At 36.8% G+C, this 25,466-nt stretch overlaps 1 protein-coding gene across 1 annotated transcript in view; it reads left to right on the top strand.

The window, feature by feature from the left end:
- Nucleotides 1–25,466, top strand: part of KCNQ1 (potassium voltage-gated channel subfamily Q member 1) — a 476,140-nt gene that overhangs the window by 60,964 nt on the left and 389,710 nt on the right. The window contains exon 11 of the mRNA XM_071733362.1: nucleotides 23,367–23,481. Within this exon, the coding sequence (XP_071589463.1) occupies nucleotides 23,367–23,481 (115 nt within the window). The remainder of the gene's footprint in view (nucleotides 1–23,366; nucleotides 23,482–25,466) is intronic.

The following is a 25,466-nucleotide window of genomic DNA, read 5'->3' as shown; positions in this document are numbered from 1 at the left end:
TCTGCTAAATCTTTATTTCAAGGGGAGATCATTTTCCTCATAGTCTGAGGAGTTAAGCTCTGTACCTAGAGGCCCACAGAGCTTTGCCAAGATAACAGGGTTATCCAAGGATGCTGGTCCTAGCCAAAGGTTTGTTATCATGCAGTGCTCTGCCTTAAGTTTTCATTTGTTTTTGATAGACCTGAACGTAAGCTCTGTATACAGTTCCTACTTCTATATGACATTAAAGCTGACACACTATTTCAGCCTGGAGAGTGTATGGCTGTAGTTTTGACGTGTAGTTTTACTTCGATAAAAAGTACTTTAAATATTTTTGCCCACAAAGGGAATATGTAATATCTTCTGTATTGAACATGATCAAAGGTAGAGTTTCACTGGGTTGCTCTGACTTTACAGAGTTACAAGATGGTGATGTCAATGCAATGAATGTCACCCATGCTACAGTGGTCAGATGAGGAGTAGCAGGGAGCTGAGCTGTGGCACATTGAGGCACATCCATAAGAGAGGGGAGCATCTGGCTCCCATGGATTCAGAAAGTCCTTCATGCTTCTGCTTTACCCACTGATGGAGGTTTTCATTACCCCTCTTGTTCTTCTGTATGTTTTATAATCTTAAATAAATTTTGTATCTGTCATTTTGAGTTCAGAATGGTTTTCAGCAACCGTGGTATTTATTTGACGTTTTCAGTGCTTTCATAGGGATCTGGGAAATGAGATGACAGTGTGATTTATAAATAAAGTTTCTGCTTTAACTACATGTCTCTTAACAGAGCACAATGCTCTATCTCAGTGTGTTTATTAAAGCTGTGCAACTTCCTTTGCTGAGCAGGTAATAGCAGATTTTGCTGAGCATATTTTGATGTTGTGGGATCAGTTGGTGATGGACAGAAGAAGCAGTAATATGTAACTTCTGACATTACTGAAGACAATTAAGATGTTGAGGGCTATTTGTCTGTGTTTGTGACTCTACCAGTCCACATTTATTCATCTAAGCTATATTCCTTAAACTTTCATAGTCAGTCTGCAGAGGACAGAGATTGAAAAGAGATTGATTGTATCTCTTTCTCTCTGATAGCTCCGTAACAGAGAAAAATAAAATTTTTTTTGCGTTGTACTTTTATAATAGCTGGTCTAAATTCTTCTTGTTCTGAGAGACATCCATGCATATTATTCCCTTAACAATAAAACTTTTTTTTTTTTTTTCATATTTTGCCTTAGCCAGTATCAGGAGTAAGTCACACTTCATTTGATTTTCTGATTTATTTCTTCTGTTGCAAAGCTTCCAGGAATGTAGTTGGCTAACTTGATTGCTCAATTGAATGAACATTTTTGACACCTCTCAAAAGTTTAAACCTGATTTCTCTCAGTGAATGTCTCCCTTACAGAATTAATACACTTCTGTTCTTGAGAAGTGAAAGTACCAGGCTTCAAGCCTCTAAACGGAGGTATTTTTTTCCTCTATTAAAAATCTGGAAGTTGAAAAGGCAGAAAAAATAATAAAAAAGGCAATTGAAAAGGACCATGCCAGCTTCTATTTCAGTGTTGCTATAGTGGAATATTTTATTCATTGGCTGTGGGGGCTGGATGTTTTACAGCTGATGGCAAACTCTGAGGTGGAATTAGATCAGTTTTATAGGCCTTGCCTAGAAGGAACAGAGCTGTTACTTTAAAAAAGCTCTTCTGGTCTGCTGCTCTGCTCAGATGTGAGAATGGCTGTAGAGAGACCTGAAACCAATGCCTGGCAAGTGGAGACAACAGAATAACAGTTCTGCTAAGAAAATGCCTTGTTCTGGGCAGAAATAGACTGAAATTAATTTAAAATTTCCTTGATAAAGAGAGATTTATCTGAATTCAGGAGCTGCATTTTATAAGCACATTTTTTCTTGACAATAGGGTATTTCTTAGGATACTCAGTTTATGTATCTATGTCCACCCAGCATCCTCTTGGCTTGCTCAAAACCTGCTTAGGTTTTGAAAATACTCTTCTCTATGAAGGAGTTTTGAAAAAAGAGTCTTCTAAAGCCAATAAACATGATCAACATTAAGGTTTATGAGATGCTTTCATATGTGCAATAAAACCCATGCATTGGATAGTGGATACTGTGGAAACTAAATTTTTACATATATGATGGAATCTTGATTATCTAAAAAAAAAAAAAAATGTTCCTTAGTTCTGCACCATGCATGGAGTTTAGGGTGAAAATAATGTAGAGTATTTTGCAGCTATAGGGACTTGAAGGAATGGAAGAGCCAGAAGTCTTCCAAAATAATAGTTTCCTTGTTTGAAATGAAACTTCTCATAATGAAGAAGCTATTTACAGGAAAAAGTAAGAGACAGCTAAAGCAACTTAGGGTTTAGGAAAAACAGTTCTGGAAAATAACTGTTGCTGAAGATATACTCTGCTACAGGAAATTTTTTTAATGGATATCTGTTGCATCTACTGAGGAACTCTCATACCAGGGTGTATGGTTTAATTTTTTCATGTATTGATTTGAAACCCACAAATATCACCTGAGATTTTAGCCATAATAGTTTTGTATAGTCTTGAAAGTGGTCTTCTACACAATGGATGACAGAAGTCCATACTCCCCGAAATATGACAAGAGATGGCATCTTTGATGTTCCTTTTAAGGTTTTAAAAAGGGACTTAAGTATCAAGATGATAACTGGAAGTGTGAGTGGCAGGCTGTAAAAGCTGATGCAAATAGAAGAAAAATAATACCCGAGTGTAAGTGAAATCTTTTTCATGCATTTGAGTTACATTGTGGTGAAGGACAGTTATTTGAAGATGAATGCTTCTCAAAATGAAATGAATAGCTGTTTCAAAATTCTTTTTATTAGGGAGGAAAAAATTATAAATTTATTTAAATTTTTGGACCTTGAAGGTCTCCTGGGACATCTCTAGCAGATGGAATACATTATTGCCTGTCAGTTATTGTAGGTTGCATACACAGCTCATTACTGTAAAATTTGTCAGAGTCACAAGACTTGGAGTGATAAATCTCTGCTGGGGTAAAACCAAAATTCCCTATTAATCACTAGGCTTTTCTGTCTGCTTTTTGGAGTTTCTTGTGTGCTGACATATTCCTCCACACCTCCCTCCACCCTCCCTCTATATTTAAAGCAAAACCGCACAAGAGTAATTTTTCACCAGGATGGGGAGGGAGAACAGTAATTTTTTTATGACCCCCAGAATAACTTTGTAAGCACTCTTACGTAAAGTATGTAATAGTGTTTATGTTGATTTATCCTGTCTTTAATACTAGTTTGCATGCTGACATCCCAGAATTAACTTATCTAGTAATGGGTTGGTTGTTTCTGGAAACAGGTTTCATTTCCTTTGAGGGTGGTGGGGTGGAACGGGCTGCTTTCCTGCAGTGGGGTGGATGGATGACAACCTGCACTGCATACAAAGAACCAAACATTTTAAATGAAGTGGAATCACAGATTCCAGTGCTGACAAGCTGAGTGAAAGGTGAGAAAAAACATGTGGCTAAAATTAACAGAATAAAGCAAACACCAAAGCTTTTGATGGTCACCATAACTGTCAGTAAGTCAGAAAAGCATAAATACAAAGTTATGCTCAAAATTAGCAAGAGAGAGTATCCAGATACCATGCTTCTGAAAAGCATCATACTCTTGTGAATGTGAGGTTAGCAGATGCTGGTAGTTTTGCAGTGAGAATCTATATTCAGCATCGGGCTGTTTAACTTCTGAGTTTGTCAGTCAAATCAGGACTTGTAGGCACTAATAGAACTTGCAAATGATAAAGTCTTTGCTGTTTCAGCCTTCACTGTCTTCAGTGAGAACTTTCAGTGGATTTGTGGTTTATCTTGAATGTCCAAAGTGGATGGCAGAACTGGGAGTGGGGGCTGGTGTAAGGGGAGATGGAGGCTGAGAGAAAGAGGACAGCTGCTTCTGCCAAACTTGCTCTTACTTCTGATTAACTCTGGCAGCTTTTTAAGTTTAAAAATTTTTGTTCTGCATTTATTCAACTTCCTGTTCTGCCTGATTTAGAACGAGGGTTTAAATCACCAGTCACACTGGACTTGACAAGGACTTTTTACCAGATGGTCTCAGAGACTGTGGGAGTGGATAGTGAGGGAAGGTATTTGCAGCTGCCTCAAACTTTTGCTAATTAATATGAGTAAAAATAAGTCTAGAGCTTTTTTTACCCAGAAACTTTTTTACTCTATTGAAGACAGTACATTTTAGATTAAACTTCATTTAGCTGAAAATATTTTGACTTCAGCTGTGAATGCAGGATTGAATTTAGCTGTTTAGTAGCAGAAGAAAATCTCCCTGCATTGCAGGGAGCCTTTATGATGACATTGGCTTAGGATAAGCACATGGTGAATGACAAATTTGTGCTAAAGAGTTAAAAAAACATATGAACAACAGAAGTCATTCCCATCATGAACTACTGGCAGTGATGTTTCTGGTAAAGTTGACTATTAGAACCAGAGAACAAGACACTGTCAGCACAGCAATGGGAAAAAAACCAAGAATTTTGAGTTACAGGGGAAGACTTAACAGAGTATAGGCTGTTTTCTTACAAAAAATTAGTATTTCAAATAACTGTTAGCCTATAAAAACATACAAAACTAGAGAAACAAATAACTTATGAGCCAACATGTTGCCTGAAAATGAAACAAGAGCAACTTTTAAAAGTGATATTAAATTCAACAAATAAATTGGATAGGTGATTTCAGTATTTCATGATACTGATGTGGTCCTCATAATTTTTACTCTGATCCAGGCTATACATTGCAATTGTCTTGCTGTGTAAGTATCTGGGCAAGAGGAGGAAGAAAATTCAAGACATTGTTATAGGGGTGCCAAGAGGAAAGTCAACTGTTGCCCATAAAGACAGAAAATCACTTTTTCTTTGGTTATGTTTGAGCAATAGCTGAATCTTCTCACAAAACAGGACCTGTGGGGTTTTCCTGACACCTGTGTGTGAAGGAACCCATAGGAAAAGCCTATTATCCACCTAGGTCTTCAGTACCTTTGTAATAGAAGGTAGAGAGCAGAAGTAGATGAGAGATTGTTCTACCTTTGAGTTGTACTGGAGAGATTTGCTTAAAAATATGAGAGGTGTGTTGGAGAGTAACCATAAAAATGATAGACTTACCCAGCCTTGGAAAGGAGAGACAGAATTATTGCAGTTCAAAAATGGAAACTTGGATTTAATAAGTAAGGTGTTGTAGGAAGCAAGACTAAGAGGAGAAGAAGGGGATGTGCTCAGAGTCTTCATTATGAGGAAGAGAAAGCACACATTATAAGAGCAAAACTAGAATTTAGTGCTAGTTTAAATGAAATCTGACATCTAATCACCATTAGTCCAGATCTAATTGTTAAAAAACCCCACAACCTAAACACAAATGCAGTGTTTTTTGCATATTTAAAAAGTTACAATAATAGTAAAAACACAATTAACACACACAATTAACACACACGTGTTGTAACACACACTTCTTAATTTCTGCCTGTTTTCCTGACATTCATGCTTCTCTAGGTCCTAATATTTCACACGCTGCAGGAGGAGGAGAGGAAGTGTAACAATGAATTGTTGAAATCTGGTGTCCTTCACAGGGAAGAATATGGTGTTTGTAGTGATATTTTCTTCTTCCTCTCCTGGGATCCACTTGAGGTCCTTTATAAATATTTGCTAACACATTGTTACGTACTTCCTCATGGGTGATTAGCTCCAGGTTTCAACAGAATTTACTTTATATGTTTCCCTTTATGTATTTGAGAGATTGTTTCTCTGATCTCTATTACCTTTAAAACAAGTTTTGCCCTACTCCAGGAGAGTATTTTTCTTTCAACATTAGTGAATAATTTAGAGCTGTGGGATCTCCAGTGCCAAGCCTGTTCCCAATCTCTTATCTCATGGCTGTGCTCCTATATACTCTACCCTGGGTCTCCACTTCAGAGGCCTCTGATATTCTTCCTAGCACATTTTTCTATAAACTATGTCATGATCTAGTTGCAAATATATAATTCTAGTGGAATAACTGCTGTAGATATGGAACTCTGGCTGTACAACACAAAGATAAACAAAAGTAAAACAAGTTAGATATTGATACCTGGTCAATTGGAGAAATTGCTGTGACAGCTAAATCAATTGCTGTCAGGTCAAGAAAAGCTTGAATGGAGCCCAGCTGATGCGTCTCATTCCTTATGACTACAAACTCAGTACAAAGCTTAGGCCCTGTTGCTGGCAGTGCTAAAACAGGACAATGCAGAAGAATTTAGGAGACGTGGGAGCTCCTTAGTCAATTCACATGAATATCTCAAACTGGCACTCTTCCAAAACATAGAAAAGATTGTTCCTATCTGGGTAAATTGTGAGGGTTTTTAATGACTTAAAACTTGAGATAAAAATCTATGCAGAGTGGAAGTTTGGCCCAATTATTAAACATAGTGTAAAGAAAGTAGTGATGTCAGGAAATAGTTAATGCTTTTTCCTTTCCACTGGAAAGTAGCCCCACATTTGCAAAATTTGACACTATAATTTGTGTTGATTGCCATTATTTGGCTGACAATTGAGTGAAGAGCAACTCACATCAGAAGAGAGAGGATTGGGAAAGGTCTGTTTGGATTTATCTATCTGAGCTCACAAAGCAGACAGCTCAGGAGTAAGAGTGATCAGAAACAACCTGACAGCCACTAACATGACTGATAGGAGGCTGGTGAGATGTATAGGCATAAAAGGGCACACAATGCACACTTTCAAAGGGAGGCAAGGAAGAATTTCCACTTCTAAGATTGTGCATGTCCTGGTAGAATACTGAAATGGTCAAACTATTTGTAAAAAGAATGGACAATGAGAAGCAAATAAGTAACAGGTAACATGAGCTGGTCAAGAGCAGTCAGATTGGATCATGTGGAACTTGTTTCTGTGATGTGTGGCAGTGTGAATTGTAGATAGGAGAATGAGGCAAAAGACAGTTTATTTACTGATTTTAGTCACTCTTTCATGTCTTATCCTTTTATGTGCATAAACAAAGGATTTGGAATATGGTCTGGAAAATTAGTTTAGGCTACTGTAAGAGGGATGCAGCCTTGTTAGAAAGTATTGAACAAAATTGTCACCAAGGGTTCACTGTTGGACTGAGAAATGCATTTAGAGAGGTTTCTGAGCTTAGTGCTATCAAGCCCATCAGTGGCTCAGATAATGGACTAGAGTGGAATTTTTTATTCAATATCCATTTGGTATCTACGCAGAAGTCACTGAGAGCACTTTGGAAAAGAGCCTGTAAGCCGCCCACAAAGGCAGCAGTGCTCATACATTTGGCTCCTGTCTTGTGTTCCCTGGTTAACCCTGAATCTCAGTAATTCACTGCCATGATCTGGCTCCACACTTTTGATACCAAAAAAAAAAAAAAAAAGCCAGCTGCTTAAGCTGATCTCTTGTCTATTAACCAGCTGCTTATGGTACACATTGCCACAGCATGGAAAAGATAAGCACATCACTGCACAGCACAGGGGGATGCCTTGCATTCAAATGAGCTCCTGCAGGCAGAGCCTTTTCCAGCACTGCATAGCACTGCATCACCTGCCCTTGATGAGGTCAGGTGATCCAAATTATTTTGGGGAAATGAGGGCAACCTGTGAGAGAGAGGTTGTTGGGGTTTTTTTAAAGAAGGCAATTGAGGATTTGTTTCCTTGTTTTATGGAGGGCTTGAAATTCGGGTAAGACCACAATTTACAAATTCTGTTTAATTAGTCAAATAACTTCAGTATTAAAAATCAGAATGCAGACTGTGCCTCTGGGAATGGGAAGCTAATATACAAATGGAGGTTACCTAGAGAAACAGCCTATGAAACTTGCCTTTAAAAGCACAAATAAGTCTGTGCTTCAGGGTCTGGATCTTTCTTAAGAGAACTGATATTTTACTGACTTTTAGAATCACTGATCTTTTAGAATCTGATCTTTCTGTCGAATGTTTCAGTGAAGTAGCAGCAGTTTCACTCCAGTGCAGAATAGGGGGTCAAACATACCAAAGTGATAAACAGGTAGTTCACCTTATAAATGGGAATAAGGACAACTCTTTGCATTTCCTCCACGTTGTTTTTATGTGCTGGTTTTCTAAAAAGCCAAGCCCATCAGCTTTCGCCTCAAACTCTTTTCCACAGAAGAGGCGGAGGCAGCGAGAGTCTGTTTGATTTGTTTGTTTTACACGGTGTCAGGGGAGAGACAGTGACAAAACTCGAGCCTGTAGGAATGTTCTGTCAGACTGCAATGGAAACCCCATGCTGCTCTTAATGCTGAATGTTCAAGGCCCTTCTCCTGTTGAGGAGGGAGCTCTGCGTGAGTCAGTGCTCCTGGATTCTGTTCCTTGCTCTGTTACTGATTTTCTACGTGACCTTGGGCAGACAATTAGCTCCCTGTGCTTCAGCTGCGTCATCTGTTAAATGAATATAAGTCTTGCCTCAGATCTCAGAGATATTGAATCTTAATTGTTTATGAAGTGGTTTCAGACTGACAGAGCATCACAGAAGTGAAGAATGCTGTTAGTCAATACATTATTAAACAAACAGAGGCCTACTCAGTTATTTATTGCTAGCATAAACAAGGAGGAGTGGTGATAGGAATGTCAACTTTTGTAACAAGAGCGGCTGATTTTTGCAGAAAATGTAGCAAATGTTCTGTGGGATGAATAAAATGTGGTTTTGTACAGAATGCGAAGCTTAGTTTTGACCACAAAAACTTGTTTGTGTTTTTACAAGAATGACAAAACATTACAGTTGGAGATCAGGGCTGCATGTAAAAAAATAAAAAAAAAATAATGGCTTTAGGGCCTAGTTCTACTTAAATGGAGGAGCAGGCACTAATAAATCTACATTTCATCCTAATTATGCGACTTAATTTTGCCTGAGAAGCATGTATTTTACGTATTTTGCATTTTATGTCAGCTGAAAAGATTCTAGAATTAGAAGCAAAATAAACTCTGGTTCTTTGGGGGGGTGTGTGTGTATTAAATATATATGTGGCGGTGACCATTACTTTAAAAATGGAGAAGAAAAAATTAAGTGTTTTCTTTTTCTTTATTTCTCCCCATTTAGATAGCCAGGTAAACAATTCCACTTTGCTTACTATGTGTTTTTACATAGCATGTGGTTTGTAGTCTCATAGAGGTTGCTTAGAAAACTGATTGTATACAGGGATGCATGATGTCCCTTCCGGATTTTCCCAGCCACAAATCCATGGGAACATTTGCTTTTACTTCAGTGTTTTGGAAATGCTTCCATGTACCCCCAGGAATATGTGCTGTGATGGAAAATCTGGCCTGTTAACTTGCCTAAAGGTATATGCACAAGGGACTTTTACATGTTTCTGTCACTTTAATACTATCAGGTATAAATCCCACTGTATGTTTAAGTATAGGTAGCAGGAGAGAAATTTAGGAAATAGATTTCAACCTCTGCATGTGGTAAAACCTGACACATTCCTGTCAATGATCTTTCTTTTTGCAAGGATTCAAGAAACCTTCAGAAAGTGGCATACTGAAGGAATCCCTCCATTTAAAGTGTGTTTATTTAGTATTATGTTGATTCTTCACATTTGAATAATTCTTTCTGCTCTTCTCATGAGTGCTGTGTCTGAGAACCGAAATCAATGTATTTTTCTACCCTGTTTGAAATGGAGTGATAAGTTATGATCTGATCTTGTGCCACCTTAACATTTTCCTATTTTCCTGTTTTCACAGAATAGAATTCTATAATCATTAAGGTTGGCAAAGACCTCTAAGATTATCAAGATGATCTGTCAACCTGACATCATGCCCACTAAACCATATCCCAAAGTGCCATGTCTACATGTCTTTTGAATACCTGCAGGGATGGTGACTCCCCCACTTCCCTGAGGAGCCTGTTGCCATGCTGGAATCCTCTTTCAGTAAAGATACTTTTTTTTCTGATATCTGATCTAAACTTCCCATGGTGCAAATTGAGGCCACTTCTTTGCATATTGCTAGTTACCTGGGAGAAGAGACCAGCACCCACTTCACTACTATCTCTTTTCAGGGAGTTGTAGACAGCAACAAGGTGTCCCCTCAGTCTCTCCTTTTCCAGAATAAACAGTTCTATTTCCCTCAGCAGCTCCTCATTTTTACTTCAGTAGAAAGCTGTATATAGAATGAGAGTAACTGTGTCTTAGGGTTATGCATAATTAAGGCATTCAAAGATAAGTGCTGTTTTGTTGTTGAATTTCTTTGTGGTAATTCTGGTCAGTATAACATCTTACAGAATGGAGGTGAAAAAAATTAGTTGCTCTGAAGACTGTCCATGGTGTTTGTTAATGATGAAAACCTAGGAAAATAGGTACTACACCATGTGTCTGCCAGTTAGGGCTAGTCAGGACTCCTAAAACTATTTTTTATGTCTGTTGCAAAAAGGAAAGGCAGCTGCTTGTCATTTACTTAGCTGTGCTTGGGCTAGACTTAATCAGTGGAAAACATCTGGAACTGATTCCCCTTCAATTTGGAGTGTCCAGTAATCTGCTGTGTACATACAACTGGTGCACCTTTAGCACTGGAATATTTGGCTAAACCAATCTTTTGCAATATTGTTATCTTTTTGGAAAGAAAAGGGGAAGCAACAGTAATTTCCTAATGAGCAAACATTTGCAATGTTCTGTATAGGTTGCGTTGTTCATTGATTTGGTGCAGCTGTTGTATGAAGTCTATTGATCAGAGTTAATAAATTTCTAAGTGAGTAAGACTGCTTATTTGTATTGATTAAAACTAGGCCACATTCTGCTCTTTAGCATTGTTTGATTACAACTGATGAAACAATTTGACCTTGTTTTTTCATAGAATGCAAAGTTGTAAGGAGAAAACTTTGAGGATGTAAAAAGCTTATGCCTATGAGTGGTTTTGCTTAAAATTCTTAGCCTTTCTTGCATAATTAAGTTACTGGACTTTATTTATAGTGAGGTATTGATATCTGCTTTTCAGCTGACTTTTCTGTTAAATAAAACTGAAGAAACCACCGAATTTGATAGTAATACTGGATAAAATGCTAACCATTGTTAAAAAGCTTCTCAGTGGGATATATAAATATAACATTCCTTTAAGTTATATTTTGTGTGGCTTATATATTCATTTACAAGGGAAGGTGGCAAAACTGGAAAACAGTTCACTTTCGGGAGAACATTATTATTTAAATAAAACTCGCTGGAAACCCTAAGTGAGTAAATGTGTTTCTGGGAAAAACTCTTCCTGCAGAGAAATTTGCAGTTAATATTCCAGCTGACTTGGCAACAGTTTCTATGGGAATTCTTTGGTTTTCCCCCTCCATTAGGGAGTTCTCTAGCTTTTCCTTCCATGTTAGAGTGGGTGAAAGTCCTATAGGGCACCCTTCCTCTGTTGTATTGAGAAAAAACACAGGTGTGATCAGTGCTACCCAATGCAGCAGAAAATAAACCATCTTCAAAATTTGAAGCAATGCTGGCTTTTATAATTATGTACTTTAATTATGTATTGTTTTTATATTAAATATCTTCCAGCAGTGCAAATTCACCATAAAGTGAAAAAAACTCCCTGGTTTTCCTCTTCCTCATTCTTGCTGTGGTCTGTAGCATGTGGTCTCACAGATAGAATTGTGTGTAGTTGACATGAACTTCAAAATTGCACACAACCTGGTCCTCAATCAGCCTCATGGATAGGTAAACTGCAACAGTGTCCTGACCCTTTGGATCCATTTGTTTTTCTTTAAATATTACATTTTGCTGAGTTCTCAGAACTTGATTCCAGTATTAAAAAAAAATAAAAAATCGTAAGCAGCATAATGCCAGTATTTGTTGCTAGTGGCTTTTTCCTTCTGTTTTTAATGGGGTGAATCAGGCTGTGGCAATGGGACACTCTAGACCTGGTTGTACTGACTCAATTAAGATCCATTTCAGGTCAAGTTGACCTGAATCTATCCCAGATTAGTTTGTGCTGAGTGAGCCATCATCAAGTGTGTGCCGGCAGCCCTAGATAGAAGTCTACAAGTTGCTCTTGCTATTTATTTGAAGGGCTCAGATTGGTTGCTGTTTCTGAAACCTTGTGAAAGAAAGAGAGAAACCATGTGCTGGATTTGGGTGTACGTGGGGGCTCAGCAACTTAAGGTTTACTGGGATAAATCTTAAACCATGACAAGCTTATAGAGATCGACTTGTGTTAAGATAGTGATGGTTTTATAGGGAATTACTTTGCCTGGTAGAGATCCTCAATTTACAGCTGCAGACTGCTCAAGTGTCTTTAAAGGGGTCAAGATGGTTTTTGCTAGATAAATGCATTATGGTAAATGCCAAACTCAAACATGGACAGGCTGGAGTGGAAATAAACTGAAGGGAAAAATAGATATTGAACCTCGCATAAATCATAGAATCATAGAATCCTAGGGGTTGGAAGGGACCTCGAAAGATCATCTAGTCCAACCCCCCCTGCCAGAGCAGGGCCACCTAGAGTACATCGCCTAGGAACGTGTCCAGGCAGGTTTTGAATGTCTCCAGTGAAGGAGACTCCACAACCCCCCTGGGCAGCCTGTTCCAGGGAGACAGGAGAGCAAGGAATTTTAGGTTGTTGTCCATGAAGTCTGTATCAGTAGCAATTTCAAAAAACAGATTAATTTGAAGAAGTTTGCTGCTTACTCTTTTAAATAATTTAATTCAGAATAAGACTTTAGGAGATCCCTGCTCTCCTCTTCATCTCTATATTTCCCCTCCCAAGCATCCTTATGGTCCTCCAATGGACCTTATGGTCCAGCTTTCTTTTAACCTGTTCAGCTGCAAGTAACTGAGTAGGTTGTGCTCACTGCCAATCTATCAGGACTTGGAGTGGAAGAGGAGAGAGATAAGACTTCAGTTGTGAATCTCTTGTAACACCAGATGAGAATGATGTTTAGAGCTGAGCATAAGGGAAGCACGTCCTTGTCTAGAGGGTGCTTTGGTGCCATGTTAGCAAACCTCAGTGTTATAATAATTTCTGCAAAGTTGGAATTGGTCAGTACTTTGAACCCAGCAGCAAGATATTCCCTTCACTTGTGAATTCAACCTATTTTAAATCTGTTCCTAGATTATAAAAGCACCATATCCAAATCTGGATAAGAGAGCATTCAGTTATTTAAGAATTTGAAGGCCAAGTCGTAAGGCATGAGTTTGAGGGTGTTGCTCCAATAGAAAAACAGTCAATGCTCAGGGTGAGGAAGTACCTGCACAAAGGTATAACTAAAAAGGAAGGTGGGGTGGCAGTGAGGAAAATGAGGAACAAGGTGTTAATTTTTCCCTACTGGGATAAAGTAAATCTCCAAAAGTCTTGTGTACAACAGTTAGTAGAGTTTATGATACCAAGAGTCCACATGGCAGTGAAAATATAGATGTTATTTATACCCTAGCTCTCTAGAGTTTTGACATGGTGCATCACTAGTGTTGCATTTTTCTATATAGCAATATTAACAGCATTTGAGGCTATTAATATTATCAAAATGATTCACTTCATTAATTTTCCATTTGCTGGGTGAGTGCAAGTTCAGATCTGTAGTAAAATGGGTGTTAATAAATTTTAATGTATTGTCAGCTCAGTATCAATAGATTTACTAAATAAGAAAACCCCACAATAATTATTGGATACCACTTCAGATTTGGAAAATACCAGAGCTGCAGACCTATGATGGTTTGAGGGGGGGCAGGCTAATTTTATGGGATGACTATGAGGATCTAGAGGGAGGGTACTCAGAACCCTGAGGGATACAGGGCGCAACCCTGAAGGATCCCTTCCCTGTTCCAGTAAAGCTGTTCTAGTTTTAACTTATAACCTCTTTTTTTACCAATCTCTTTTCCTTATTTCCACTTTATCTTCCCTGGGGAGGGATGGTAACACAGAGCAATGCTGTCCTCTGGTTTTTGGTTTGCTCTGACCACTAAACTGAGACAAGACCACAGGAAGTTCTCTGTGAAGGTAGCACTCACTGTATGTATGTCCTGTCCTTCTACATCTGCTCTTCACCTCTGTTGGAGACCAGGCAGTGTGTAATACAGTTCTTCATCCTGATCTGGTTTTATTGGATACTGGAAAAATCCACGTCTTTTTTAGCAGTTATTCAAATATGCACTCCAAGCATATTTGCATATGAATGACCATGGATGGGATCCTGCTATCACTCCACTTACATTTACCAAAAGCATATAGTGAATCATCCATTTTGACTACGTTTAATGGACAAAACAAAATGGTTATTTCAAATCATGGCTGAAGGAACCAAGTCTTAAATCTTCTTGATATAGCCTGTATATCTGATTTTACCTGAGGCAAAGGTAGAGGCAGGATTACTTGTTCTATTCTAACCTAGTGTTTGAATGCAATAGCAATGGTTTGGGAACAAAAGCCTTTACTTGTATTCAAAGTCCAACCTCCCTGTGGCAGACTCAGGTCAGGTGGGCTCTTGTCTCTAGACACAGGAAGACATTGCTTTCCTCAGAAGTCTTTCTTAGCACTTTGGCAGCAGCAAAGTTGTGCGAAATCTACTGTGAGGAAAATCAAGCTAAAGAGATTCAGGGTGGATCTTCTAGGATGATAAATTATTTAGTGCTTTTAAGTCATTACAGTTCAAACTTTATGATTTTGATTATGATATTTATTCAATATTTTTGTTGTATTAGGTACAAATAACAATGGGTATTTTGAATCCCTTTATTAGTAGAGGTAGTTTAGATTTTTAACCAAATTACTGCCCTACCCTAAATATCTTCACAGTCACTGTTTAGCAAGCAAATGTTCAGAGCAAATGTATTTAAAATAAGAAAGGAACACTCCCATAATATGCTGTTTCTTTTCACCATGAATGTACCAGATGATGAAGCTGGATCTTGAAGTAGGAATAGTTTTGTTTTACCGTAGTAAAGATTATGAGATTATTCAAAATATCTTACTGAACTTGCTTTGAATTTTAGGACAGCTATTTCAATTGTTTCCTGTAGTATTAAGTTTTACTTTAATTTACAGCATTTTTCCAGTCAGTACAGAAAAAAGAGATTGATAACAATGTTGTATGCCTTGAATTCATGATTAATTCTTAGTCAATGGGAAATAGTTTGACAAAGATTCAGTTGTGTGATGCAAAGAACTGTATTAGACCAGCAAATAATTGTGGCATATTTCACTTTAATTACAATAATTGGTGTTTGTGTCCTTGTGAGTCAAAACATTGACAACAATTCTGAAGATGTTTCTAATTTTACTGTCATTGCAATTTGTATGCATTGACCATTAACAGTCATGAAAAATAAAAGCATTTTCAAACTGGTTTATTTTCCTTAATAGCCACACTAAAACTGCACTTCCTTTATAAAATAAATATTTTTACTATAATAACAGTTCTGAATCCCATAATGGAAAGTAACTCTATATATTTATATTACATGATACATTCCCTATGTGTAATTCTAAGAGTTTGTATGTGTTAAGAGCTTTCCTTGCAGAGCTAACAAGCTGCCAAATTACATTTCACTGGCTATTAATTGTTTCATGTTAAGGTCAAGTTCTTCTTGTCCTTCAATAGGAAAAAAGAAAAAAAAAAAGGCAAAGCAATGATGAAGGATCACTTTCAAAGCTATTTTTGTCTTATTCCTCTTGTTCTTACTATTTTTCAGAATAATTGAACTAACAGTAAAGTATTACTAGTCTTAAAAGTCAAATGTAGTGATGGATTTTGTTATGGAGAGCTGATCTCTGAACATTTTCACAAGCTGTAGATGGTATCTCTTGACTCTGAAAACAAATTCAAAATATCTGTGGGCACAAGGATTGTGTCAGATAAGCAAAGGAACAGAATGAGGCTTCAGTTAAGAGAAATACTTTTTGGTGTTGAAATAAGTCAAAATACTTTGCTGTAGAACATTGAAGACTTGTTTCTTGACATGAACTGAGTACAGTTTGTCTTGTTAGATACTTGCCTGAAGGTGTTTATAATCCTTCTGGACTGGTTCTGGCAGCATTTGGGCTTGATGTCAGCTCATTGCTGACAATGAATGTCACCAACTTGCTCCGTACTCTTTCAGCCACCAAGTGTTCATGGCAGATGTAAACTGCTGTGGCAGAACTGGAACTGCTCTGCAGAAAGCTGTGACTGCAGAATTGCTCAGTTATTGGAATGTTTAATGGAAGACTACATAATGTTAAACTAGTAAGCCTGCAAAAAGAAACAGGAGAGGAAGGATATATAGGGATTTCATGTTGATCATGGAGCTAAGCTGGTAACAAAAACATGTCCCAAGACAGCTTTTTGCTAGGAGATACCAGAGTACATGGAGTGCCTGCTGTCCTTACTTGGAGGACACCTCAAAGGCTGGGAAGTCTTTAGGCAAGATAGATGGGTAGGTGCTTTCCTTTGGACAAATGTGCCTTTTTCCTATTGATGCCACTTATTGATGTGGTTTTTTTATTGCTATCACAACTCTGCTACTGTCATGTGGCACTTCTGTGCAATTCACTCTGTCTGTTTCTTTGAATGCTGCTTTTCCTCTGCTAACTGGGAAAAATCTGTTTTCTAGTCCTTGCCAGACCTTACCCCTTATTACTGTCTACTTTAACCACAAATATTTGATTCTGATCGTCAGCCTGCATTTTGTGTTGAAGAGAAAAAGCTTTCATAACAAAAAAAGTACTTTTTTTTTTCTTTTTCTTTTTTTTCAGAAAGAGAGCTCAAGAGAAAAATGTTAAAACAAATATATCAGTCTTCATTTCTATATTCCCATAGACACCTGGGAAGGGTTAGCTACCTGAAATACACACAAATAGAGCTTAAAAAACAGCTCTTACAAGATGGGATATTTCTATAGCTTGAGAACGAGAACCCCCTTTCAAGTTCAGTTTATAGGCTCTCTGTTTCTCTGGGTTCCCAGCCTTTGGGATTTTCTGGTCTATTTGGCTCAGTAAGATGGAAGGGCAAAAGTCCTTAGAAGTAATTTCTGTTTTAACAAGCAGGGGCTCTAAGGGCATGCTGTGTGTATGCCTGGGAAAGGTATTTGGCTGGTAGAGTAGAATGTACTCATGAAATGCTGTTTCCTTTCTTCTACAAAAGGTAAGGAGGCCAGAGGGAAGCACCCAGGCGGTAATTACAAGCATTCACACATACCTAGCCATGTAGTGAATATTGATGTTATTGACTGGCATGCAGTATCTCTAAATGATGGTAGTCAAACAACTACAGTCCACTCACAGCTATCTGCATTTAGCACTGTTTAGTTAAAAAAACCCCAAAACCTAGCTGATGGGTTTTTTTGGTAAAAGTATTTTCTTGCTGCTCTAACAAGGAACTGAAAACAGCTTCCTCCAGCTTTCTATTGAGGGACATTCCCCTGAGGAAAACTGTGAAACAACCCTGAGCATAACACATCCAGAAATATAAATGTCACAATAGTTACATTAGCAGCTCTTCTTTTTCAGTTTTCTCTATGTTTTTAGTTGATTATTAATTCTTTTGTTGCAGTCAATAGGCATTTAAAAAGAATTAATTTGCTCAGATGAAATCAGGCAAGGGAAGTCCTTTAACTTAAATGTTCTTGAAAGGGACTGAACTGAGTGCAATGCAAATCATATCTTTCTATCTGAACAGATAGTGAGTGGCACCAACACTGCATTCTTCTCTAATATGCTCCATTAATCTCCAATTATCTTCTGACAGGTCATATCTGTGTATAAGGAGGTACTTACAACCCTTTGTGCAGTTGGTTCCTGACCACTTTTTCGAGTCTATCAACAAACCTACTTGTCAGTTCTTGCCAAGCATTACACAGGTTCAGTGGTATGGAAGCTTGCTCGTCCTGCAAGTTATCACATACAAAATATTCAGCTGAATATTTAAGCTAATCTGTTTCATATAACAAAAATAAGTTGATTCTGTACTGCGTGTCCTTTTTCTTAAGTATGATACTTCATTAAATTTTCAGTGTGTGTTTTTTGGGTTGTTTTTTTTCTGAGTATATTGCATCCTTCTCCTTTGCTAGGTCTTACAAGGATGTTCAGGCAGTCAGGTAGGTAACAGCATCTTCATACGCATTCAAAAGTATGTTTTCTCCTTGCATTTTTTCCAGTACTGCATGCCTTTGTGATTTTAAATTATGTGTTGGTATTCGTTTACATCTCTGTGTTGTCCCATTAGACATGTAATGACTGATTATGGTTCCATGGGGTGTAAGTCAGTGTGTAATTTGGCCTGCAGGCTTATCTAAACAAAAGAATGTACAACAAATAAAGTCAGCATTAGGGCATTTTGAGTGCTGATTGTTTCAAATCAGATACACAGGAAACCAGATGTTGGAGTTTATCTAAAGCACTTGCAGCCAAACATGTAACTAAGTACAGCAGCAGTAGTGTATGGCACTTTTTGCTCATATTTAGCAATATTTTTACAGCAAACACACATTTATTCTTATTCCTCAATTCACTTTTATGCATGCTCTTTTTTTTTTGTTCTGATAGGAGACTCCTGTTTAATGCATTGTGGTCTGATTCTGCAGGTCTTCTGGGAGCAAAATCAAATTCAAGGAGAATGTACAACAATTGCAGTATCAGCCATTTCTCTACTGCCAATGAACTTAGGGGCCTAAAATTAGATACGTAAAGAGGCTTTGCTCTATTAACTCTACTGGGCACTTCTGGCTCTTAGAGTTCTATATGGGACAATCTGAGTATTTGGAATTTGTAGATGGCTATGTATAAGTATCCAGTAAGAAGTTAAAATCCCAGCTTCAAATGCTCAGATTTTTAACATTTTCACAGAAAACTTAAAATAAAAATAGGTGTGTTAAGTTAGGCTAGTACTGAGTGCACTTCAGTTGCACAATTATAAGGAAGAAAAGCTCTCATATAATTCTCATAAAGAAGTGATTTAATCTATACTAATAGTATATTTCTACCATATTATTCCAACATGACTACTCAGATAAACTTGAATACCATTTGCCTGTTGAAAGTAATAATAATAGCAAATTGAACGGGTTTTTAACAACAGACTGGTGGTCAAGTGTGACACTAATAGACACCTTCCATTCAGTTTCCTTTTTTTTGAGGAAAGTAAGGATTTGGAAATGTCTCAATATAGGCTCCAAAACAGTTTGCCTCTCTATATAGCTTTAAAATGAACTGCATTTGGGGCAGTGAGATGATAGGAGTACCTGCCACAAGAAAGAAGCCAAGAAATAATGCTATGATCTAACAGGTGCTTCCTACCTGTGGATAGTCTTCCCATGGAATTTCTATCAATGTGCAGCTCTACATACCAAATCTGAAAAATCATATTTTTACTTCATAGATATTTGTTACTCTAAGTGGTGGAGCCTGGTGTTGTGAGAGAGTGAGTGTCTTAAGAACTCTAGGTCTGGAAGTTGGTAAGCAGTCAACTGATAGTGTCAACTCTTCGGCTGGACTGATCCCACCTTCCTTGCATATGGGATCAAGATATGTGATTATAATATCTCTGTCTGAGACTGGAATGATAGGCATTCTTCCTTTTCCCTTTCTCCATTGACTGAAAAATAAAAGCAGAGTGTTTTGGCTTAACTGTGCCACAAAGTGGGCATGGACTAAAATTAAGTGGTTTTCCCTTTTATTTAGTGCTATGTGTCCCATAGCACATACTGTGCACATACAGTCTTTTAAAGTAGAAACTACTATGGAAATATTTTAATCAAACTGTGAAATATTGTATCACTGAAGTGTGCAGAGAATATTTTTTTACAGTGCATATAGAGTTTAGTACGTTAAATCTTACTAAATGTGTCTCATACTGGAAAACTGGGTTTAAGCACCTTTGAAAAATTATTGGTTGGTCTCAGTGTAAAGAAGCTGGTAAATATTGTCCTATTTTAAACATGAAATGAAATTTACAGATGACTGGTTTATTTTAATTTTTCATTTGCTTTTGTTAACAAAAGTTATAATAAAACTTAAGGTGGTCTAGGTGTCAATTTTGATGTGCACAATCCAACCAAATTCACCAAAAAAAAAAAAAAAAATAAAAAAAAATCAGGATTATATTTCCATTGTAACTGTGTACATAATCAATAAGCCCAATCAACCAATCAATCAGTTCACTGCTCAAACTAACTTCTTTCTAAGTATATAATAGTGATAAATATACACGTCACAAAAGGCTACCTGGTTGGTTTCCTCTTGCATACTCTTTCATTTAAGAGTTACTCTCTATATGGGGAAACTTTTCCAGCATTAACAGGAAGTTCTTGTCCTAAGAAAGAGAGAGAAAAATTGAAATAGGTGAAAGTGATTAAAAGATAATGCTACTGAAGTAACCAGTTTTATCAATCTGCTTTGTGCTCTCCCCTGTCCCCAGGTATATGGCATTATCTTCACACAGTCTATTACTTAATGATTTGAGGAATAAATATTAATGTGACAGGAACTGTTTCACATTAAACTGTACCAAATTTACTGTCTGTTTCTACCCATGTGCCTGTGTTTTCCCTGGTTAATTTGGCAAGTATCTCTTTTTATTCAAGTTCTTTGGTGTTTTTATTCATGGGAGTAACAACTTCAGGTGCCATTATGAATAATATAAGGAGACACTACTGTTCTCAGCAGACTTTTGTAAAGCAGACCATGTGCAAGTGGTATAAATTATATCTAAAGTTGTGTTTGGGTTTTCTGGTGAATATAAAAAAACCTTTCCCAACAAAAAAACATAAATTGGAATTATTTGCAATATGAGATCTGCTTTTTTCTTTTTTTCCACCTTCTTTATCTGATAAAAGTGTAAAATTTTCCTGGTATTTGTAGGCATTGCCTGTTTGAAGATGACCATGGTAATGGGAACCACATACAATCAGATTTCCTATTGTAGGTGCAAATTAGGATTTTGCTGTTTTCCCCATGTTACAAAGACAGAATATGTGCAGATTATTCATGTCATGAGAAGCAGCACATGAAAAGGAAGGATGGCTTCTCTTTCTGCTCCATTTCTTTGCCTCCCCTCCTTGCTCCTCTGCAACAACAGAAATTAGGCATTCGTTCCCATAAAGTCAGTTTGGAAAAGGAAAACTTATTAAAATAAATAGAGTGAAGGTATAGTTCTGGCTTGAGCTGCAGCTATTACAAACTTACCATATGTAGCAGCTGGACCTTACAACTTTGAGTTTTATTTCTGGAAAGCATCACTGCCATGTGTGGAATGCCTTTTAATAGTCTGCATTTCCTCAGAATTAAAGTATTATCATGAATGATTCTTATGAATTACTTCATTGCTCAGAAGCTCATGGCTTCTTGCTATTTAAAACAATTTTGTGTGTGTGTGTGATTTTTGGGAAATTTGATTTACAACTGAGCATTGCTGTGTAAGGCAGTTTTGGAAGTTCACTCAGGAAAAGTGACATTTAACTTCAGAAACTGTGTTGGTTCCAGAAAGAACATTTCAACTAAGGAGTTAACTCCTCACAACTCTGACAGTCACCTGGAGGGCTGAAAATACTTTGAAGAGAGGACATGATGCTTGTGTTTACTCTTGGCATAGGTATTTGAATATTTGGACCACCAAACATTACTAGCAGGTTAATATTTTAGAGCAAAATTACGGGATTGTAAAATCATAGAATCATTAAAGTTGGAAACGGTCTTTCAGAGCATCAATTCCAAGCATCAACCCAACACCATCATACTAACTAAGCCATGTCCTAAAAAAAAATAAAAGGATTTAGTATTTAATAGATTTTATTGTTAAGGTTAAAGAGATAAAACAGTTATTCTCTTGTGGTAGTTTAATACTTCAGAACACAAACCTGAACTGACTGAATTGAGTGTCTCTTAAGTGGCTCTGAGAGTTGTAAGGAACCTTATAATATCACCACCCAAGTATTATGAGCCTCAGAAGTGTTATTTCTGCTTAAACTTGATGCTTAAGAGCAGAACTTCTAGGAGGAACTATTCATCTTAATCCTTGTGTATGCCAGAATCAGGTTTTTGAAAGAAATCTACTGTGGAACCACACTGGCAAAAATTTTTCTCTCTACAGACCTGACCATGTGGAAAATGTGAGAGGGGAAGCATGGAATCAGCCTTTTAGATATTTTAATGCAGCAGATGTAAATTAAAAAAAAACCCTTGAAATCTTATATCCATTTTCTAATTATATTGCACAGACCTTGTTTTCACTCCTTGCCAGGTGTGCAATGATTCTTCCAATGCTAAGCTTTGATGTTGTAGGCTTTTTAGTGTTCAGCTTGAATGTGGTCCAGCCAAAGTGGTCCTGTCAAATTAACTTGAGATTTCAACAATTTCATATTCTACAAGGAAAAGTTTCTTGTTTCTATCATGGGGGTTGGTTTTCAATTTGTACTCATCACAGCATATGCAAGGGTCACTATTTAGGCTTTTACATCTTTTGTTTGACAGTTAATTTTAGTGTTTTCCTCCTGCCAACATTTTCCTCCTTCCCAACGTTCATATTATTTTTTTTTCTTCCTTTGAATTTTTATGTGCCATCCTATGCTAAATTACACTCTGCCAGCTCACAATTGTATGTGCCATGCTTTCAAGGATGATCAGAATTAAAATAGAGAGCTTCCTTAAAACCTGTTAGGATCACTAGTAGTCATGGAAAAAAATCACTTTAGGCACATGGATTGTTCACATTTATAGTGAAAAAGTCAGCCCTGTACTTGGTGGAAATGGTACTGGGGTTACAGCTTTTAAAACACAGTAAGTTTTCATCAGCTAAAGGGCTAGCTCCACTTCTCTGCTTTATTGCAGTCTGTGGGTGAACTCCTTTGTTCATTTGCCATTGTATGTCTTTCCAATCTGTATTCCAGTCTGTAATAAAATTTGCAGCTTTCTTATGCTTGGAAAGTAAACTGAGCTACAGTACCTCTTTTTATCCATCATGCTTACCCTGTTGAGAGGACTGCATTCAAATACCTGAGGATTTTCCCTGGCCTGTGGGAAAATTTTTTAACACTGGTGAATATAGTCACCAAATAGAATACTTAAAAAATTAAAGAAGGGGTTTAGAGAAATTGAAGTATTCATATCAAATAGTATTAATTGAGGAATTAAAGGTCAAATTGTTTCTATGGTCAGACCCATATTATCGAAATTGTGTGTACGGTGAATTTCTCCTTACAGAGAAACAGTCCTCAAGGAGACAAATATTTCTTCTGAGAGGTTCTTGTGTGTTTGCTGTCTATATGTGCATCTCTGTATTTCTGTGGCGTGTGTTCTAAGCATCAATTTCACTGTTTCTAACAAACCAGAAAGCCATGTCTTATATTAGAACCGTTTCTTTGATATACTGCACAATACCTTAAGCAGGAAAAAGAGCTTATTGTCTCCTTAATGTATTATTATTTCTTTGAATTATCTGTGCAGTGAAAAGACGTTTAGAAGGGAATACCCAAGAAATGTCACGAGCCAACAGCTTCACTGATGACATGGAGCTTTTTTCAGAAGAGTCGCCACTGCCACCTGTATCTGATGTGACACAGTAAGTGGAACAACTTTTAATTGATAATGTAAATGCTCACTAGTGGTAAGGAAGATTTGTCAATAAATGAACATATTGTTCTCTGGCTTGCTGCACTTGAAGTGATTGAGTTAGGTCTTTAACTGTATGTGAACATTTCTACAAAATGCAAGTTTCTTCTAAGTCTACTTGTAGCAGTCAGATATTTGGAAAGAGAAGCTTTGTTCTGTGGCAGGTGGCTTGCAGTCTCATCTTTGTTTTACTTTTAAGGCAGTTGACTCAGTTCCTGAGGTTGTTTTACAGGTAGGTTTATACTTTGTAAAACACTGAATCAATGTGAACTCTGAAGTATTGCTAAAAGCATTCCTAATATGAATAATGTATGAATTTATTGGAAAATTAATTAAATAGTCATTTATAGATACAGCTTGAAAATAGAAAGGCTACATTCTATGTAGTATCTTGATAAAGTAGGCACACTTGTGAGGAAATGAAGTTCCAAAAATACAAAAGTAAGTTATTAAAGACATATTGAAGGTGGATTAACCAGGCCGGAAAGCCCTCATTGTCAATTAGTTCATTGCTGTTGTTGAAAGGTATCTCATGTTGCTTGTATTAGGTTTAGCAAATGTCTATTTTTTGAAATGAGCATAAGAGTATCTTTATTCAGTATCTCCATATTGTCTTTTGATGGGATCATGAGTGACCTCCATGCTTTTGTCCTATAATGTACAATCCAAGTATTAGGGATGGGAATTCTCATGAAGGTCTAATGAAGCATTAGGATGCTATGTTAATGTCGGTGGAAAAACTCATGTGAGTTCATGATTGCAAGAGGAAAATATGGAATTGTCATTGGAAAAACCCTGTGGTAAATATCTGAGATCGAAAGGAATTCCTTGCTTTCAGATAAGGAAAAATATCAGCAATGGTGTTCAAGATGAATTTGGAATCACCATTCTTTCAGTCTATAGCATAATTGCTTTTTAAACTTTCTTTCAAACCACATGGTTACTTTATCTCCAGGTAACCTCATATAGGTGATATGCCCACTAAACTGTACAATGCTTTTATACAAGATATCCTGATGCTAGCATTTTCTAATTGGTCCTTTCTAAAAAAAAAAATTAAAAAATCATCACAGTGCAAGCACAGAATTTTGCATTTGGAAAGAAACATTTCTAATCTTGTTTCTAATATTTAATGTATGAAAATTGGTGGTATATTATGTTATTCTGTAGGGTGCACGTTGCCAAATGAACCTGCACTTATAACTCTAATAATACATTGAATACATTTTTTGTGGGGGAAGTAAGAAGGTATTGAAGAAATCTAACCAAATATACCAAATATACAAATGAAAAAAAATTACAATATGGAAAATATGCTTACTGAGTTTAATTATACTATCAATTCATTAATTCCTTTTAATGTGGGTGTCACAGATAAAGAGACTATATAAACAATGATCTTGCAACTGTTGCTAAATGAATTATTAAATATCTAAGACCCGCTATATCTAATGTATGTATAAATAATAATAAAGTTATAGAAGTAAAATAATGTTATACAAGTACTATATAACAAAAAAAAAAGCTTAAACCACCATTTCACATATTTTATGCTTCTAAAGACAAGCATGACAGTTTTCACATTTATCTCATTTTTATGTTTGTAATTCTACTTGGTAGGATGCACTACTTTAAGAGTTATCTTGATTCTTGAGTAGAAATGTAATAATGCAGTATTCATTATTTGTGAACATTACTGGAAAAGCACAGAACATGAAGTATTTATGGATCTTGGTTTTAAAAAAAGATATGCCTGTTATGCTACTCAGTGGGGTTATTTGTCTTGTCTTTTAGCAGAAAAGTAAGCAGGTAAGTATTCATATGTGCTCTTCTTGCTTTGGTGTGTCAGCTTTCCAAAACAGCATGGCTTTTTCTTAGCACTCAGTAATGTATTCCCTTCAAAAATTGTGCCTTGGAATTTGTGATGGGAGAGTA

The sequence above is a fragment of the Heliangelus exortis genome, chromosome 1 (genome assembly GCF_036169615.1).
Source record: "Heliangelus exortis chromosome 1, bHelExo1.hap1, whole genome shotgun sequence".
Lineage (NCBI taxonomy): Eukaryota > Metazoa > Chordata > Aves > Apodiformes > Trochilidae > Heliangelus > Heliangelus exortis.
This window is presented reverse-complemented; position numbering and strand designations above follow the sequence as displayed.